This window comes from Aspergillus ochraceoroseus (genome assembly GCF_002846915.1).
Source record: "Aspergillus ochraceoroseus IBT 24754 chromosome Unknown P175scaffold_1, whole genome shotgun sequence".
NCBI classification, from domain to species: Eukaryota; Fungi; Ascomycota; class Eurotiomycetes; order Eurotiales; family Aspergillaceae; genus Aspergillus; species Aspergillus ochraceoroseus.
Window position 1 is genome coordinate 3,976,835 of NW_024468476.1, and position 18,950 is coordinate 3,995,784.

The window sequence follows — 18,950 nt, forward strand, 5'->3', positions numbered from 1 at the left end:
CCTCGCTTCCTCTTCTCCCTCGCCCCACGCTTGGAGCTAATTTCACCCAAATCCCTCATTCAGTCTCTCTTCTACCTCCATTCGTCCTCTCGTAGCTTCAGCGTTGTCTCCTCGTTTTTCTGCTCTCACTACACCTCTCCCGTTGGCAGTTGCTAACCCGTCCTATCCCAGGAGCCCATTTCTCGGCGAATCGGAACTTTCCCTTCCGACCACCTAGCTCTCTCTAGCGGCTCGTGGGCTGTGATGCCATCGTCCGTCTCCATTTATTCTCTTGTCCAACCTGCGACCTGATACTACTCCTTCGATCTCCCCTCCCCTTGACACACACGCACGCACGCACGCACGCTGTTGTCTCCCGTAACCTTCACACTGTATTCGCTTCCATTGTCCCTTGGAGAACCGGGTTTCCATCGTCCTTTTATATATCTCGGGCCTAGGTTGCAGCCAAGACGCCCCTAGCATTCCTAAATTTCAACAGGGTTTTGGTGTTGACTTATCCTGACCTTTTGTCCTGTCTCTCGTCCTCCGGTCGGATCTTGGCAGATATTTCTCCTTGCAGAAATGGGTCAATCTCATTCCAAGGGCAATTCTGGCCCTGGGGATTCTCTGCAGTCGTATCCGTCCTTCTCCCGCTCCGACACCAAGGAGTCCATTCGATCCTTTCGCGGTTCGATCCGATCGAAGATCCGCAGCAGTGACAGTCCCCGTGCGTCGACGTCAGCTCTGTCCCAGGCCGACGATAGGTCCGATGCAGGCTCTGTCAAGTCCGTTGGAAGTCGACGCGATTCCACCAATTTGAACCCCCCCGCTGCTGATGACTCTGCTCCCCCAACGGACGTCCCCGAACCCCCTCCTTCCCCCTCCTTGTCGAGTAGCTTGAAGCGAGGGCACCAAGATGTAAATGCTATGAAGCAGAGTGGCGAGGTCGACCTCGTGTCGGATGCTCCTCCGACCGGGGTGGCACCGCCAGCCGGCACACCACAGACAGCCGGGGAATCTATCCTGATTAAGCGAGAGGACCAAATGAACCCGATCTTGGATTTTATCATGAAGACTCCGCTAAACTCCGATACGTCAGGATCTCCAGGAATGGGCATGGGTGCACTCAAGACCATCGATCTGGATGATATGATTGGACGTCTCCTCGATGCTGGTTACTCGACCAAGGTGACCAAGGCTGTCTGCTTGAAAAACGCAGAGATCATGGCTATTTGTACCGCCGCTCGCGAATTATTTCTCAACCAACCCGCACTGCTGGAGCTGTCAGCCCCGGTGAAGATTGTCGGAGATGTTCATGGCCAGTATACGGACCTCATCAGATTGTTTGAGATGTGCGGCTTCCCCCCAGCCTCCAACTATCTTTTTTTAGGTGATTACGTGGACCGTGGAAAGCAGAGTTTGGAGACAATTCTCCTTCTTCTTTGCTATAAGCTGAAATTTCCGGAGAATTTCTTCCTCCTGCGTGGCAATCATGAGTGTGCCAACGTCACCCGTGTATACGGGTTCTATGATGAGTGTAAGCGTCGCTGCAACATTAAGATCTGGAAAACATTCGTGGACACCTTCAACTGCCTTCCTATTGCTGCCATAGTAGCGGGCAAAATCTTCTGTGTCCATGGTGGGCTTTCTCCAAGCCTTTCACATATGGATGATATTCGTGGAATCGCTCGCCCCACCGACGTCCCTGACTACGGACTGCTGAACGATCTGCTTTGGAGTGATCCCGCCGATATGGAGGAAGACTGGGAGCCCAACGAGCGGGGTGTCAGCTACTGCTTCAATAAGAAGGTCATCATGAACTTCCTCCAACGGCACGACTTTGACTTGGTTTGCCGTGCCCACATGGTCGTCGAGGACGGTTATGAGTTCTACCAGGATCGAATTCTAGTCACGGTGTTTTCTGCCCCTAACGTGAGTGTTTTTTCTTCTTGTGCCTATTATCTCTTGTTGGGAACCGCTTACGCTAACCACTGTTCATAGTATTGTGGCGAGTTTGATAACTGGGGTGCGATTATGTCGGTTTCTGGTGAACTGCTTTGTAGTTTTGAGTTGTTGAAACCTTTGGATTCTACAGCACTGAAGAACCACATTAAGAAGGGCCGGAAAGAGCGAAACAGCATGCTCAACAGTCCTGTAAGTCTTTCCACACTTGATCTCCTCCATTCGCCAAGGGGGAAACACCGCTTCTCGTGTAACAATGCCGAGAGCTTTGTGCTTATTCTCCCTTCAATTTCCCCGTCCAGCGTATTTACTTTTTTCTTTCCTCTTCAACTTTTCAACCGGCTAATCATCCGCAGCCCGCAATCGTCTCGGCGCAAAGTTATTAGATGTCGTATTGTTTACATGTGCCAAGAAATCGGCATCCGCGATATGTCACCATCACAGCAATCTGGACCCTCGGCATGCAGTTGTCGACCAACGTTCCATGTCATCATCCGTGCAGTTGAACTCAATTGATTGGACTAACCGGCCTGGATATCGGCATACTTTCCGCGCCACATCTCTCTGTCAGTTTGTGCATCCACGGATAGCAGTCCTTGGAATCCTCGATTGCAGCGCAACGAAGCGGATTCTCCAACCAGAAGCCATTTTGGCTCATACAATTCCCGGCTGTCAAGCATGGATTCGGAACATGGCAGATCCGCCGGGTCTCCCAATATCCGTGCCATGAGATAACCCGTCCGCGTCAACATAACAGCAAACTGCCTACCCCTATGGTATAGAGGCCTGGAACCCAGCGACCTTTCTTTTCTTAGACAGATATGCATTTAACGAGAGAACGATCGAAAAAAGAGCATATACCCCAAATTATGCAAGCAAGGGGGGTATTGAGCATGATGGTAGTTGTGATGTGATGTCTTTTCGTTCTTGTCTTCTTTTCATTTATCAATACCTGGGTGAACGAGACTGATGATGCTTAATGATATATGTCTTGATGTTTTGTTCTGGCTGGAGGTATGCACACATGGGGTCATTTCTGACCCTTCTTTTTCCACTCATCATGTTTCATGGATTAATGCGCGGGGTTCTGTTTCTTACTCCAATTAGATGTCTGACTTTGGGGATAACATACAGGGTGTTCTGATTGCATTGTCAACTATATCGCTTTCACTGATTCTTTGCATGTATCTAAATCAAGTAAATATACTTATATTCTCCAATAAATAACAATCAATGAGAGTTGCAGTTGAATAACCTTTTAACTTTTGATTTAAATCTTTTAAATAAAGTACCAATCCTGCTCGCCAATCAAGAAATCAACAAATCAACAAATAAATCACTACCTAAGGAAGGAAGTAAGTCTCTCTCTCTATACAAGCAAGAAACATAATAACCCTTTTAATAACAAAACACACACAAATCTCCAACTACCCAACCAACCAAGCAGACTCTCATCGGGTCTCTAGGTAGTTCCCCATACCAAGCTATACCATGTCCATCATTCCAACCACCCGTGAGAAGTAAGCAAGTCCTTAAAGAATGCCGAGTAGTTGCTCAATCGTACTCACGCACATAGCGATCCGGCAAATCCACATCCCACATCGGTCTCTCCACAACAGCGACTTCTAGCCCGTTGCGCGCGCCGTCTTCTTCGTCTTCTGCGTCGTCGTCGTCATCGTCGTCATCAGCAGCAGCAGCAGCAGCAGCCAGAATCTCAGCGTCGGAGCTCAGGGGCACGATTCCGAGGATCCCGCGGTATTTGTACGTGTACCACCATCGGCGCGCGGGTTGGGGTTTCTTCGCTGCTGCTGCTGCTGCAGCTGCGCTAGTACCGAGAGTTGTGCTGGTGGCGGTGGGGTTTACTGCAAGTTGTGTTTCGGATGTTCCGGTCGTCGGGGAGAGACGCTTGCTGGGTTTGGTGGCTGCAGCACTGTGGCCGCCGTTCTCGGGGGTAAGATGGGTTTGGTCTCGTCTGAGACGGGCAAGGCGCACGTCATGAGCGGCAGCGTAGGCCTCGTTGTCCTCGTTGTCCTCGTCGTCGTCGTCGTCGTCGTCGTCGTCATATCCGGTTTCATCGTCGTGGGTGATACGTAGCGGGCCGCCCTGGGGTTCTTTTTCCTTTTCTAGCGAAATCCATTCGCCCTGGGATGCGTCCGGACCGACAAACAGTCTCGCTTTCTGGTCAAAGAAGATATTCGACTGCGCGAGTGGGATTCTGTCTCCTGCGCCGCTGTTGCTGGTTGTCTTCTTGCGTTTGGCCCCCTCCTCTTCGTGGAGGACGAGGTCGCCATCGTCGTTGGTTTCGGTTTCGGCGCCGCGCTTCCTCTTTTGCTGTGGCTTTCTTGGTGTGTCTGTCGTCGTGGTCGTGGTCATGGTCGTTGGACCGTCCCAGTCCTCATGGCCCTCGGCGATCTCCTTGAGTTCCTCCGCGGACGGGAAATCCTGCTTAAGGTCGAACATCCAGAGCCACGACGTTCCGTAAAGCCAGAGTCGCTCTTTGGTTTCGTCTGTAAGATCCCAGAGACAGCCCATGGCGCGGTCCTTGACGCCCTTAAAGTCCGTGGGGAGGTAGGCCTTGGGGTTGCGTCGGGACCATTCGGAGAGTTTGCCCGAGAGAGCTTCGAACTCAACGAGTTGGTGCTCTGTTGTGAGGGCCATGAGGCGGTCTTCGTCTTCTTTCATTATTGTGACGTTGTCGTTGCCGTTTGTGAGGAGCTTGGATTTGGTGGGGGGGGGAGGCCGGAAGGAGAGTAGGGCAAGGCCGGACTTGAGACGTGGGATAGGCGATTCGCCCGCGACGGGGCGCCAGCGTTGGCCGTCAACGATGGGGGAGTCTTCGTCGTCATTGTCATTATCAGAGTCAGAGTCCTCATCCGAGGAGGCGCCGGCTTTGTGGGTGGACTTGGCGAGGGCTTTGCTGGAGGATGCTTTATCCACTTCTTCGAGGGACCAGGTGTCGATGCACCCGGATAGATCGCCTGTTGCGAGGATCTTGCTGCCATGCGAAAAAACGGCGCAGCGGATTGTGCGTTCGTAGTTGCCCAAGGTTCCGTGGGAAATGTTCTCAAAGCGAGTGTGGCGCGGGGCTCTACTGAGATTCGCCAGCTGAGGCAGAATCTGGGTCTTCTCTTGTGGAGATGAAGCAGGCTTGACCTTGGCTAAGGTGATGTCGCTATTTGGGCGGATGATGCAGAGCCATCGGCTATCTGGGGAGACGGCTACGATTCGGGCTCCATCATCGGAGATCTCGTCTGGGCAGTCTAGCTTTTGGATGCGGAGAGTGCCTCGCTCGTCGCCTTTGCGTCGTCTGACGGAGAAGACTTTGATGCTAGAGATTGTAGCGATGACGAGGATTTTTCCGTCATTAGAGAGTGATGCAGACGTAATGTTTTCCTCGCCCTATAGAGATATTCGTTAGGGTTGCCTTTTTTTTTTTTTTTTTTTTTTTTTTTTTAAGTCTAGAATTTCCAGCAGATTACGCTTACCTGAATCATTACTTTTCCTACCAAACGGTGCCTCTGTCCGTCGGGAGCCTCGTGTAAGGATGTAGGTCCACGAGACAGACGCCAGATGCTAACCTCCCGATCCCAGAAGCTCATGACCAGTCTAGAGGAAGGCGAGGAAACTACCGGGGGAAGCTGGGGTAAGCTTGGGAGGTTTCTGTGGTGCTCTTTTCCGAACTCTCGTAGGGGTAGGACGACAGGGCTGGCATCGGGGCCTATATTGCCATCAGTTAGTATCAAACCCACTCAAGACGCAGCACGGGATAGAACCACAAACCTCCAGAAACAATGATACTAAGATTCTTCGTCTCATAGACTGCGAAAGTCTTCACATCGTGGGTGTGGTACCGGCGATGCGTTACCTCCGCCCACCTGCTACTCTTATCCCCCTTCTCTCCGGCCTTCTTCCTGTACACCACGGTCCTCTGGTCTGCGCCGCCACTCACAACGGTCTCTCCATCCGCACTCACAGCAACATCCAGAGTATCCGCCAGATGGCCCTGGAGCCGCTGAATGAGCGAGTAGTTCTTCGCATCCCAAAATCTCACCTCACCCGCCGAGTCTCCGGACACAATAGTCCCATCAGGAAGACACTTGACCGACCAAACCAGCAACTCCTTGGAGCCCCCCGAAGGTCCCTTGCCCAAACTAATCGTTCTCAACAACTGTCCATTGCGAATATCAAACACGCGGATCGAGCTATCGGCATATCCGGCAACAAGTGTATTCCGATTCTGAAAGGTAACACTCAACACCCTAGGCTTTTTCGCGGACGGCCGCATCACTCGCAGAAACTTCAGATCATCGTCCGCAGTCGACAACAGCACAATCGATCCATCCGCACACCCAGCCGCCAGATGCTGGCCCGTGAACTCCCCCTCCACAGGCGGCAACGGCTTGTTATCCTTCGCCCGCGCAGCCTGCCACCTCGGCTGAGCCGCCAGGCACCACATCTCCCCGTAATTCCCGCTGGAGTGACGCTTTGGCCGGCCCTGCTCTAGATCCCACTCCGTCACTGCACTCGAGTATCCAATACTGAACAGGCGCAGTCGGCCCGGCAGCTTTTGGGCGCCGTCGGGGCCATCCTCGGGAGGATCAAGCGTCCAGACGAGACCCTCGATGCTGCGGTCCTTCCCGCCGCGAAGCACGGTCTCCTGGAACCATGCGCCGCGCATGGGGTTCCATATTTCGATGTCACCGTTTGCGCGACCAACGGCGAGGCGAAGCGTGGGGACACCTTTTCCACCGAGGCCGACGGAGGGAGGATGGGAGAATGAGAGCGCATTGATCGCTTGAGGGTTATAAGGGACGAATCTGCAGCGGTGGATATCCATTGTCGATAAGTATTATCAGCCTATACAAGGCTATGCTGGTATCTTCGATGAAAGGGGGTTGATTTCTAGACCAAAAAAAAAAAAGAATGCAAGGCGGAGTTTCAAAAGTAAAGGATAATGCGGAGAGATGGTATTGAAAAAAAAAAAAATATTTAAAAAAAACACGTACTCTGGCTCAAAGGGTAGAGCCCGCCGCTATACGATCATTCCGGTCACAATTAGAAAAAAAAAAAAGAAAGGTCTGTATCATCAAGTGTTGTTGAGGCCAAATGCTGGTCTTGAACTTTGTTCTACTTTTTTTTTTTTTTTTTTTTGATACAATTTTTAGCGCAGCGGAGTTCCCTGCCAGTCACGTGAGAGCATGCCCCCGGCACTGTGAAAAGAAATAGAACCTGAAAAGAACACCAGGACGTGGATAGAACTGCATTGATCGGTTTGATTATAATCTGAATGAGTCGAGTCATTGATGTTTTACTTTCTTTTGAGTGTGTCTATGGATCATCTTCAATACAATAATATGTCCAGAAGCACCAACACAATCCAATCCCCTTTCCGTTGCCCAGCGACTTGACCTTAACACGAGTGATTTTTTCAATGACTGATCGAGAAACCCATTCACTGGGTTTGGTGTACTATGTTTGCATCAAGCATTGGTCTCTCCTCCAGAGTTGCTTGTTCTCGCTCGTCTTCCCTCATGGATGAGTCTGGAGTATGAAGTGTCGCACGAGTCCAGGTCCAACAGTACGTACCAGGTACCTACAGAGTACAAACCTGGCGAACGAAGATTCCAAAATCCAGGCCAGGCCTTGAAGGGGGCTCTATGACTTGCATTAGAGCAGAGAATCTCGATTTGTCTTGTGGCTGTCTGTGGAACAAGATACGCCGCCGCCGAACACGGAGAACCAACCAAGGGACCAGCACAATGGACAATTCCAAATAATATAATAAGCCTCAGGCTTGACAGCAAACAAGAGCGGAGCAGGGATGGAGAGCGCACTGGACGAGGGGGGAAGCATCGTACCAGATAGTCAGGGATGAGTGGACGAGTCCATGAAGAAGCAACTACAACAGGGCTGTAATCCTATCTCGGACTTGTACACGTACGAAGAACACGCTCTATCTCTCTCTCTCTCTCACACTCATACACTCATACACAGGGACATCAAACGCCATCGAGGAGCCTAGTGGTGTGCAGGGCTGGCTCCACCTAGAACTGAAGAATGAATGGCCAGGATCCAACCAAAACAGGGGAATTCGACGTGGGGAATTTGCGCTACGAAACGCCCGTATCAAACAATAGGTTATGCCAGACACCTGCATATCTGCGGCATTCTCTCGAGACCAGAGAGGCTGCCACGTCAGTCCGATCTTCGGTGGGCTTCGTGGATTGCGCATCGCCATCACAAGCTAAGCATGTCAAATTTGAAACCCGAGAAACCTAATAGGGTGCGTGGATGATGAGAGGACAAAGGATGCCATCCATCCATCTTTTTTGGGGTGGGGGGCCGAAGCTCAAGGCGCGAGAGTCGTGGAGGCTGAAGGGGATAACAACCCGGGAGAAACCTGGAGTACTGCAAGGAGATTGGAAGGGTATTGATTGGTCACTCCGTGCCGCCTTGTTCGGTATTATTGTCGAAGAAAATCATAGATCTGACAAGCTCAGCTGAATCGACGATTTCCACCGGGCAATTCCGCATTCTGATTTGATGGTGGCCTGGTGCGGGGGTGTGTCTACCCTTGTAGTAGGAGATACGATCCATGCCGAGTCCTTTACAATGATTTATGAGGAAGAAATCATTGGGTTACGGGCCATTGAGCGTCCTGCAACTGATTTTCAATTCCTGCTTCTCTAAGATGATCGGAATGCTCTTCGTGTTGGGTATATTTAAACTTCCATAGCTGGAAGGCTTGTGGTTGGTAAAACCTTGTCCAACGGCACAACTACAAGAATGAGACCCGGAAGATTCAAGTCCATGAGGATGGGATTCTTGGGGTTTACTCCGTCATGGGGTGAGGAATGACGTGCATATACTCCAGATTTAGAATCCAGAATTGGGCCAGGATTCTTGATTCAAGATAGGAGCTAGAAGAGACAAAGACAGGTCTGGTGCGACAGATGGTTCAGGAGGTGGCTTATACAATAAACTTCCTCCTCAGTTCCAATTCCCCAATTTTCCAGTCCCGTGCCGTGTTGCTGGGGTCAGATATTCATCATTCAGTAATATCCCAAACGCAGTAGTAGAGAGTAACAAATGGATTTCCTCTCATTCAGAAAGAGAACCCAGAATAAGCGCGATTGGCTTTAACGCGATCCTCGAATCAACGCGCGTCCAGGGCTTTTTGCCCGGATTCACGCCAAGATGAAGTTAAATTAGGCAATCCTCCACATTCAATTCTGGTAATTCATTTGAAGATGGGATAAAGTAAACTATGAAACCCCAATTCTTGTAGTTATTACTGAGCTCAAATCCCAGAACGGGGCCCAGAATGTCCGAAACGTGGGATGCGAGTCAATCATTCCGCCCTGCCTAGAGACTTTTCATTTATCTACTTGTAGTCTTGTGGTTCACTGTTCGACTACAAATTCCGATCAATCGAGCCCATAGTTATACGATCTTTGAGGTCAACTCGAAACCACTCCAGGTACTTTAGTAGTATGTACTCCGTATGTACTGTACAACCTCATGGTGGAGCTCTTTTATTTACACTACAGTCGGCCCGTTTTATTTCCTATTTAGCCTAATCCAGTATAGTTGGTACATGTACTACAGTATTCTAGAGTACTATACAGAGTACGGAGTACGGAGTACCTCTACTGTACGTCCGTACAGAGTAGTATAGTATAGTATACGTACGGCGTACTCTATATTTCCCGCCACATCACAGATTTTGGCAGACTTGTATACGGAGTACTCGACCCCATTGACCCATCCCAACGCGCTGTCAAATGAAAAGAAAAACTTATCCATCTCCGCAGACCCAGACGACGTTAAAAAAAAAAATTTTCAAAGAGGGTCAGATTCAATCAACGCGCCCAAGACGAGTAGGCAACTTGAGTCTTGAAAGTCGACAAAAATGCGTTAAAAGTCTCTTCGCTGGTTGATCCTGTCAATCAATCGCTAGTCTTGCCTCACATTAGTAGGTAATGGTGATCTACGTATGAAGGACTATGGCATGGTGAATAACTTCAGCCTAAGAGGGCAAGGTATACGGAGTACCCTACCCTACTATGTAGACAGGTTTTGTGTTTGAGTTCCCAAGTAGCGTGACACCTACTCCGGACGCACTTACAGTATGCTTCGTCCACCACCTTAGAAAATTTCTGTTGACTTTAAGATGGTGGACCCTGTATAGTTAGTGAGTAACGGGAATAACATCGAGATTAATACGAATAGGGTTACCGGTACAAGTACAAGGACAGATAAGTACTTCAGTATTGGAAGAGCCACAGTACGAAGGTACATATAACAAGATGAATCCAATCGCCTTCGAACAGATACAAGGAACTTCCCAACAACTCCAATGAATATCTCCAACTGATCTCCAATCTAGAATATCTGGCTGCACGTAGATTTTGGATATATCGAAACTCATAATAAAGTTCTTCCAACCTTCTAGAAAACTTCCCTTTTTTTTTTTTTTTTTTTTTTTTTTTTTCTCTTGACTTTCTACCGGTCCACCCGATTCATTTGGCTATGTTACGTACTACGGAGCACATTGTACCTAGTAGGTAAGCAATAACCCTAGTCCGGTGACTCCGTACTTCCGGCTTCCACTCTTCGTTCATGGTACGATCTTGTATAAATTTGACGTTGAAAAGTTGGTATTTCCTCGCTTCGTCGGCCGTTATGGTGGCTCGTCTCGGAGTAGGTTTCGGATCCGCCCAGACCAAATTTCCATCTTCAGGAGAAATACATCCGTTCACGGTAATAATTACAGTATTTTCAGTTCTACGGACCAGTAAATAAGGAATATAACGAACTATCCCTCTTGACCAAAGCAAAGATAATACCGACTTTGTCGGCGGCTAAGCGGGGAACACTTCAGGTTTTTCAGGATCCGCTGTGGGCTGTGTGGGAGGCGAGGTAATTTCGGAGACCTGTACGGAGTATAGTTACTCTATGTTACAGTTTATAAAATTATCAATTTTGAAGAGAGAGCAAATACTACTTACCTAAGTGACTCGACCGTTTCATAGTTACATACTGTACTGATTAATCACTTCTTCTCTGTAAATAGCAAGTATTGAGTATGTCCAGCGAAACCAGCTTAATATTGACATTAACATTTGAACACTACATATCCATATCAAGGGACTTTACATCTACACACATATATATACATATTAAATTTCTAGACATATCAGTCCTTCCCCTTCTGTTCTAGTGCTCACCCTCGCTTTTGACTCACGGAGTAGACCTGAGCTGATCGCTGAGCTGGTCTGGTCACTGAGCACGGGCGGAGGAACGGGCGAGTACGGAGTAGTTAGCAAGCAACGACTTAATCATTAATCCCCCTGTATGAGATATTGACACCTCAACGCTTCTCTACATCAAAATACCCTCGAGATTGTCTCTGCAAGCATCGCGGCAAGGAACGGTAGGTAAGGCTTATATGCAATTGCGCTCTGACTCTTAAAGCCTCCTTTCCTTGCCTCTATCCTGTCTTGTCCGCTACTATGCTGGTTGATAACACTTGGCTCTTTAAGAGCATCGTCAGGGCAAACCCAGCGTATTCATAACCAATAAATTGCTCGTATCTTCAAAAGTATCCGAATCAACGACGATGTTGGCTGTTTAATAGATTCTGCTTGTTCAACTACATAAATATAAATAAAGAAAGCGCAGACATCCTGTGGTAGTTTAGTAAGCGCTCAGCGAGCACTCGGAAGGGTGGCCTTAATACTCACTGAGCGAGGCCGTACTAGATAGTTACTAAAGCGGCGGCGCCTAGAAGGGAAGCCTAGGTACAATTGTTCTAGAAACACTTACATATATATACATATATACCTTGCAGCTAGTAGACAGGGCTATGAGGCTACCTCTGCAATTCTGAAATAGGTTCCCAGAGTCACAAAGCAGCAATTGTATGTACAGAGAAGTAAGTAGGTAAGAGGTACACACGCATAGTGTAAGGATAGCTGCAATTTAAAATGGAATGCAGGAACATACTTCTTAGTAAGGGATGCACCTCTAAGCCCTGGCTAAATATCAAGTCCTAGTTAACTAACTAACTAATCTAAATAATATATTACTAAGTAGGAGTTATGTACTCTGGTGGATGAATGAATGAATAGTAATAGTAGTACTAAGTACGGAAGATGTATGTCCGATGCGCGTAGAGATAAAATTAGCACCTACTCTGTACATCATCCAATATAATAATACCTAATGCTATTTAATGATCCATACGGAGTAGGTAAGTAGTTACCACTTAAATTAAAATAAGCGAGCCAGACTCAGCAACCCCTGCAGCAAACGCAATCTTAGAAAAGACTTGCGAAGTTGCGATAGCCAACCCGGCTAGCCTTCGCTAGCATATTGTTCTTTTTTCTTTTTTCTTCCCCCCTGGCAGGCTGGCAGCTGGCTCAGACTATTATCATGTAGTACGTGTTCCACAAATACAGATCACTAACCCGCGATCGGCTAGGAAGATTGGAGGGTTGGGGACATCCTTGTTCAAGGTTCTTGGTGGTTAATACTAGTAATGGTTGCCCCTTTTCACCCCTATGTCCCCTTTACTATGCATACCTACTAGTAGGTACTACTGTAACGCATCCATCCGTGATACCAGTACTCTCTCTCATACTTACCTAGGCACTTGTCATCGCCTAGTGACGAATAACCTATCCCCCTTTTGGCACTTGAATGCGATTCGGAATAATTTGGCCATGCCAGAGTGTAGATTGTAGAGAATGACTGCGGGGAGAGGTACCCTGCGACGACCTACGCAGTACTCCGTAGAACGATATACAATGGTGGCGTCCGTATTCTCCCCTCTATCTCCTAGTCGTAGATAGCTAGGACTGCACATCCCAAAGCTTCCCCGGAACAAAGAAGGCTGAGGTCCCCGTAAGGCAACGATCAGCCCGCAGCCCAAGTAAGGATCAAGTTTCTCTGCCCACGATTATTTACATTTTACAGGCCGTGGACCTCAGGACAGGGATAGGATTCGGAATCTGGATTCAATGGCCAGGTGGTCTAGGTAAGAATTGAGCCTTGAATCGTGAAGGTTAACTCTTGACAGGTAGCGATCCCAGCCACACCAGCCACTTCCGATCCGGGGGCATTGAGATATCACTTCAGTCTCTGGTCGGGGGCAATCATTACATTACGGGTTCGGTTCGCCTCTTCCTGTTTGAGCTGTATGGATCGCGCAACTGTAGGATTCGAAGGCGCTGGAATACGGTCATTTTCTGAGCTCGTCGAAAGAGACCTGAGCCTAAAATTGTGGCTCACAAGCCCGGGTGGAAATGATTGGTCACCATACAAAGGACCCTAGGCTCTCTTTATTGCCGTATGCATGCCTCCAGGGGGAACATGTGGCTTGGGATACTCCGTATACACTTCGGAATTGGATGGAGGCAGGTGATCAAAGGATAGCTCATCCTCACGAACTAGCATGCAAGAGCAATGTCATATAATATGGGGTTGCAGATACCTTATCTGTTGGCTATGAATTTCAGCAAGGAATATATTTGGGGTGGTGGTTTGCTGGAAAGAATAAGATTCGGCAATAGGTTAGTTATCCTTCAAGACTGCAAGGTTCTAATCCATGATATGCCCAGGAATATCAAGTTTGGTTAATGTGAGCCCGCCAATTACTTTATGCCTGGTTTATATCTGACTCGATGCTTAAGCTTGCCATAATATGTAATTCAATAGTTGCCAATTCAAGCAGGGGTTCGGGACAAAGAAACCATCAGTAATGCCTCAAGCCGACGATGGAAGACTTCGGTACAAACTCAAAGATATCACGACTGGTAATGAATTGTCGGGAAAGGAATGCGCTATGTTATGATTATCTCAAACTGGGCCAGTCAGCAGTCTCTGATGATAGTAGACGAGCCTGGGACGCGACCGTCCTAATGTATAATAGTTATCTAGTAGTTAACTACCTAGTAGCTACTACTAGTACTGTTGGATACATACTCAAGTTACTATTGTTTAAATACACACATATACATACACTCAATACAGTACGACGATACATCTTCCGAGTAAATGCGAACCACTCGATGAATAATATTACAAGCAGTCAGCAGCTGAAAAATAGGTTCCAAGGACGCTACTTTGTTCTCCGCAATGTGGATAGAAACTAGTCGGTGGGCACCGAATAGTAGGAACTTGATTTTATGATATGCGGATTGTCCAGCATAAGGTGTGCCAAGGCTTACCTGATCGCAAATGAAGTCAGTTCTGTAGGAATTCTGTGAAATGTGCGCATGTCAGATCCATGGTAGAGGAGATTCTTCAAGCACTCTCATTCTACCATGAAAGGGAGTATAGTAGCTAAGTATAGCAGGCGACAAGAGGGGTTGCCTAATGACGATACGAGCGTACGAGAGATGGATGGATTTGGTAATTCAGACGGGGTACCAATAAACCAATTCCTGTGCTAACTTGCCTTACACGGGGTTAGTGAGCGGCTGCCATGCTAGGGCCAAACGATCCATTCCAACGTACAAGATTAATACGCCTCATGAGTGTAAATGGAAAATAAAAATCAATGCGCCAAGGACCCGAGGTGTTCCTGACTTGAATCAGGGAGAGAAATGGCTGGTGTAGACTGGCTGGTGAGAAGGGAGATCCCCCCCCCAACTGTGACGCCCACCAAAAGACCGCGTTTAGGGAGGTTAGGAGGGAGGAGAAAGAAGTCAAGACGGAGGAGGAACAGAGACCAGTCGTTTATTTTCGGCGAACAGACTCCAGAGCGCAGAGAGAGGGGGTTCCCAGCTATAATTACAACGCCAGAAGGTATCTTATCTTGTCTTCAACCTTGAAATAGTCAGTCATATTTTTTCTTTCGTTCTCAAATAAATATACTCTATAGTATAGTATTTGTATTAATGTACCGCTCTATTAGTAATGGCTACGCATAACTGAATCAATTCTGTGTATTACAGTACCACAGCCGTACGGTTCATAGTTACATACATACACAGAGGTATTATTGACTTTACCTTTCCTTTCCAGTAAGGGCGAGAGCGACTCTCATCTGGGCTCAGACCGTGTACAGGAAATTGGATTACTCCCTTCTCCATCTCTATGCGAGGTTCTGGAAAGGGGAGGGAGCGTCCACTATGACTATGTACTCCTACAACTCTTACTTTCGCTGGCTGGATATCAACTTGGTAACAGGTATTCTGTTTAAAGCCGTCTCAACTTTCAGTATGATCCAGTAATACCATGCAACACCTGACCTCTCCATACTGGTAGCAAGTTAAGTCGTTTGACACGATAGCAATAGGATATGGATTATAGATTATAAAATGCACGTCTCTGTTTCACAATCATCCAGACCAAATTCTGCAAAACACAATTCTAGGGGTTAACCTTTTAAATTTATGTATGCCCATATAATTTTTTGCATTGATTAGAGAATGAGCTGAAACCCAACGGAACCAGAGAGACGACGACTTCCAAGTTCCAACCCCCGGCCACATTACACAATACCATAACATAGTTATTACTTACCCACTCCTTACCACGCCTTCAAATACAGGAGAAGCGTCACACTTTACCATACAGATCGGGCGAAGCAGCTAACCTCCAGCGAGCCTCTCGAGACTCTTGTATCTCCGGCCTCCGTCCCTTCTCTTCTTATTCTTCTTCTTTTCCTTTTCTTCTACTACACCCGTCTGGAGAGAGAAGCAACTTCTCCTCTTTCTTCTCTCCTCCTTCTCCTTCTTCTATCTTCGCCGCCTCTCCCCTTTTTTCCCTCCTTCCTCTCCTCCCCCCCTTTTTCGTCACCTGCCAATTCTTTTTGAGAGATTCTGAGACCGGTCCCCAGGTAGAGATACAGTCGGCTGTCCTACTTCAGTCGACCTCATCTTGAACCCGTTGCACCAGCTCTTCAGTCGAGCCGTGTCCGCCAGCCCCCGCTTCGACGTTTCCCCATTTTCGACGTTTGTTAGCTCAAACGGCGAACCTTCCCCCTTTACCTGACAGCCGAAGTCCTCCCCGTGACATCGTCAGTTAGATTCCCCTGATTCAGCTTCTGCCGGTTAGAAGAGCAACGAGAAGGGTCTTCTTGATTTCTTTCCTCTTGGCCAACGTTTTTCGTGTACATGATTTTCTTCTGCTTGTAATTTTCCGGAGGTGAGAAATTTTTTTTTTTCCCTTCCTTTTTGGTGCCGTTCGGGTTCAACCCATGACTATAAACGTCAATCGGAAACATGAGATGCCATTATTCCGGGATAGCCTCACTCTTTACCTTCGAATCATGTCGAATTTAAAATAAGCGAGCTCCCTAGTCGGGGTGTATAATGTGCTGTCGACTGGCCGTTGAACAAGAGAAGATACCATTTCCTGTCAAGAACCCCGGATCGTTGCAACTCAAACCTCGAACAAGCCGGTGCCCTTCAATGAATCCAATTCGTCATTATTGCAAAAAACGTTCGAATCATTCATGGGTCAAGGAGGAGATAAAATGCAGGTTGCTCGGGGGTGGAACAATTGAGATCATCAATGGGGAAGAAGGAGCATTTACAGATAAGAAGCACTCATTGTGTACTCTTCCTGTGTGAACTCTATCCCATGGATAATTCATTGTCATTTAAGGAACACAGAGCTCGTTTTCTCTCAATCTGCACAGACTAAGGGGCTATCCTATGGGGAATGTACACTCTCTGGTGCATACTCGGGAAAGGACGATCTATGGCACCACATACCAAAAGAAGCTGACAATCTTGCGATTGCCGGCTTATTCTGGCAAACTGAAAATTAAATCTTGAATAGATGGATTGAGACTTGGATGGCTGACACTGGGATTCTCCCCTTTTCTAGGAACCGTTCTTACTCCGACTTCATATCACATTGAACTTGATTCAGCCTCGTTCCTTTGATGTGGATTTCGATAATCTAAACGTTCCTATATCCTACGAATCACCCCCTTCTTGTACAAGGACGTTCAGTAAAGGACTCTGGGTTGCAATCTGTACGTTGTGAACATTGCTGCATTCTGATCCCCCCTCCCCTGACAATATCCCTACCCCTACATAGGGTTCGTGCCTGTACTCCTGTTCCACATTCCGGAGTACACATAGGCTCGCACGTACAAACACCTGTTCCTAGGGCAAAGACGTTTAGTCGTTGTTTGCCTTTGGACTGGTATCGTCCAGTGTCAAGATTGACGGATCATTCCTGTGTCTTGACCTAAGCCTAGATGCCAGACACGCCGTCACGGTAAGGGTTGCATTGTGCCCTCTGCCCGAAGGCCTTTTCTCTGGGTTAGTACTGTTTAATCCTAAGGAGTTCCCCTTTATATCTTGAGCTTTCCGTTTCTTTCTTTCCATCTTCACCTCACTCTTTAACCTCTCTTTCAATTTCAAGGCTTTTGCATTCATTCTTTTTTAATTTTTTTTTAATACATTCACTAACACGGTCTCTCTTTTAGCTCTGGCCATCAAAGGCTCCCACCCCGTTGTGCGGCCTCATTTCTTCCAGTATCCAGATTATTGTCTCCTTACTGGGCATTCTTTAATATTCCCAACTAATTCCATTCATTAATCTCAAACTAATTTGACGACTGTCACTCTCTTAATTCCGTCGTACCCTGAGAGACACGGTGCTTTCAGGTCCACTCCTTTAATATTCAGATCGATATCGGTATCATTTCGACACCATGGCATACCACAAGCGTCCTACCTCCAGCCACCAACCCTGTGACACGTTCTTCGTGGAAACATACGACGACTTTCCTGCACCCCACATGGATCCTAAGGAACATGCAAAGCTGGTTGCTCGCGAACGTCAGTATGCTATCGCAGATGAACTGTCTAAGGTGGCAAGTGATGAATTTCGCGAAGACATTTTGTCCCACATGCTGGAGATGGATGTTTGTCTCCCTTGTTGTCACCCTACCCTAATATAGCTTCGATGCTAAACCAGATGTTCTACAGGCTGCTACCCTTCCTGACGTTGAATCGATTGACATCCAAACTGAAATCCAGTGGTTCATGCGTCCTTACCTCCTTGATTTCCTCATCGAAGCACACACTGCCTTCCAGCTGCTCCCAGCGACTTTGTTCCTGACCGTCAATCTTCTTGACCGATACTGCTCCAAACGTGTGGTCTATAAGAGACACTACCAACTGGTTGGGTGTGCTGCGCTGCTGATTGCCGCCAAATATGGCGACAAGAAGGATCGTGTGCCCACTATTAAGGAACTCAAATCGATGTGTTGCTCCCTGTATGATGATGACATGTTCATCCAAATGGAATGGCATGTCCTGCAGACTCTGGGATGGACTATCGGACACCCCACTGTGGACGGTTTCGTTCAGATGGCAGTCCTAGACACCCCTTATGACCCCGAGGTGGAACACCTGGCGTTATATATCGCGGAAATTTCCCTGTTTCACCGAGAATTCGTGTCCAAGCCGTCTTCGGACCTTGCTAGGGCCTCGCTCGCCTTGGCACGCTGCATCTTGAACCGCCCTCAACCTCGTCATACCGAATGGGCTTCTCAGTACGACTCGATGACGCTTGTTGGGCTCTCCCAACAGCTTCACCAGCCTTCGCAGGTGTTGTCAAGAAAGTATTCGTCGACACATTACTCGCGAGTCTCCAAGATCCTTGAGCAGTTCCTCGCGCGTCAGGCATCAATCGCCAGCTACACTCCGCCGAGCCCACCCTCTGATGTTGTCAACACAGACTCTAAACCCTACGAAGGTGAGATTGGGCTTGCTACCCCGCAGAAGGCTCCTCATCCGTCAAACGTGCCACATGGATATATCACGCCGCCAATCACCCCTGAGAACGAAGCATTTGCCAATGCTGGTAACTCAGGTTACGTGAAGGTGGTAACAGTGCCTAATGCTTGTTCCCCCTCACCAACCCCTTCACCCAGTGTGCAGTACATGAGCTCCCATACATACCAGCAAGACCCAACATATGCCACGCAGCAACAATTCCTGCAACCGCAAATGAGCTTTAGCACTGGTTATTAA

General features: G+C 48.0%; 4 protein-coding genes across 4 annotated transcripts; 2 read left to right on the plus strand and 2 right to left on the minus strand.

Annotated features, from left to right (window-relative positions):
* Positions 1-561: 561 nt before the first annotated feature.
* phzA (putative serine/threonine protein phosphatase) lies at positions 562-2,457 on the plus strand (the record flags this gene model as incomplete). Its single annotated transcript, XM_040893316.1, has 2 exons — positions 562-1,911; positions 1,981-2,457. 2 exons carry the CDS (start codon positions 562-564, stop codon positions 2,455-2,457), a joined length of 1,827 nt encoding a protein of 608 aa, XP_040756401.1.
* A 718-nt stretch (positions 2,458-3,175) lies between these two features.
* Positions 3,176-6,820, minus strand: ura7 (small subunit rRNA maturation protein UTP4). Its single transcript, XM_040899167.1, has 3 exons — positions 5,722-6,820; positions 5,427-5,659; positions 3,176-5,340 (listed from the first exon to the last, which is right to left on the minus strand). The coding sequence occupies exons 1-3, from the start codon at positions 6,776-6,778 to the stop codon at positions 3,496-3,498; spliced, it is 3,135 nt and encodes a 1,044-aa protein (XP_040756402.1). The 5' UTR covers positions 6,779-6,820; the 3' UTR covers positions 3,176-3,495.
* Positions 6,821-7,393: 573 nt separating this feature from the next.
* On the minus strand, positions 7,394-8,179 carry P175DRAFT_0528532 (uncharacterized protein; the record flags this gene model as incomplete). Its single annotated transcript, XM_040899624.1, has 4 exons — positions 7,394-7,482; positions 7,550-7,643; positions 7,800-7,859; positions 7,916-8,179. The coding sequence occupies 4 exons, from the start codon at positions 8,177-8,179 to the stop codon at positions 7,394-7,396; spliced, it is 507 nt and encodes a 168-aa protein (XP_040756403.1).
* Positions 8,180-17,623: 9,444 nt separating this feature from the next.
* P175DRAFT_0430005 (G1/S-specific cyclin) lies at positions 17,624-18,950 on the plus strand (the record flags this gene model as incomplete). The annotated part of the gene is made up of 2 exons (XM_040893398.1): positions 17,624-17,836; positions 17,901-18,950. 2 exons carry the CDS (start codon positions 17,624-17,626, stop codon positions 18,948-18,950), a joined length of 1,263 nt encoding a protein of 420 aa, XP_040756404.1.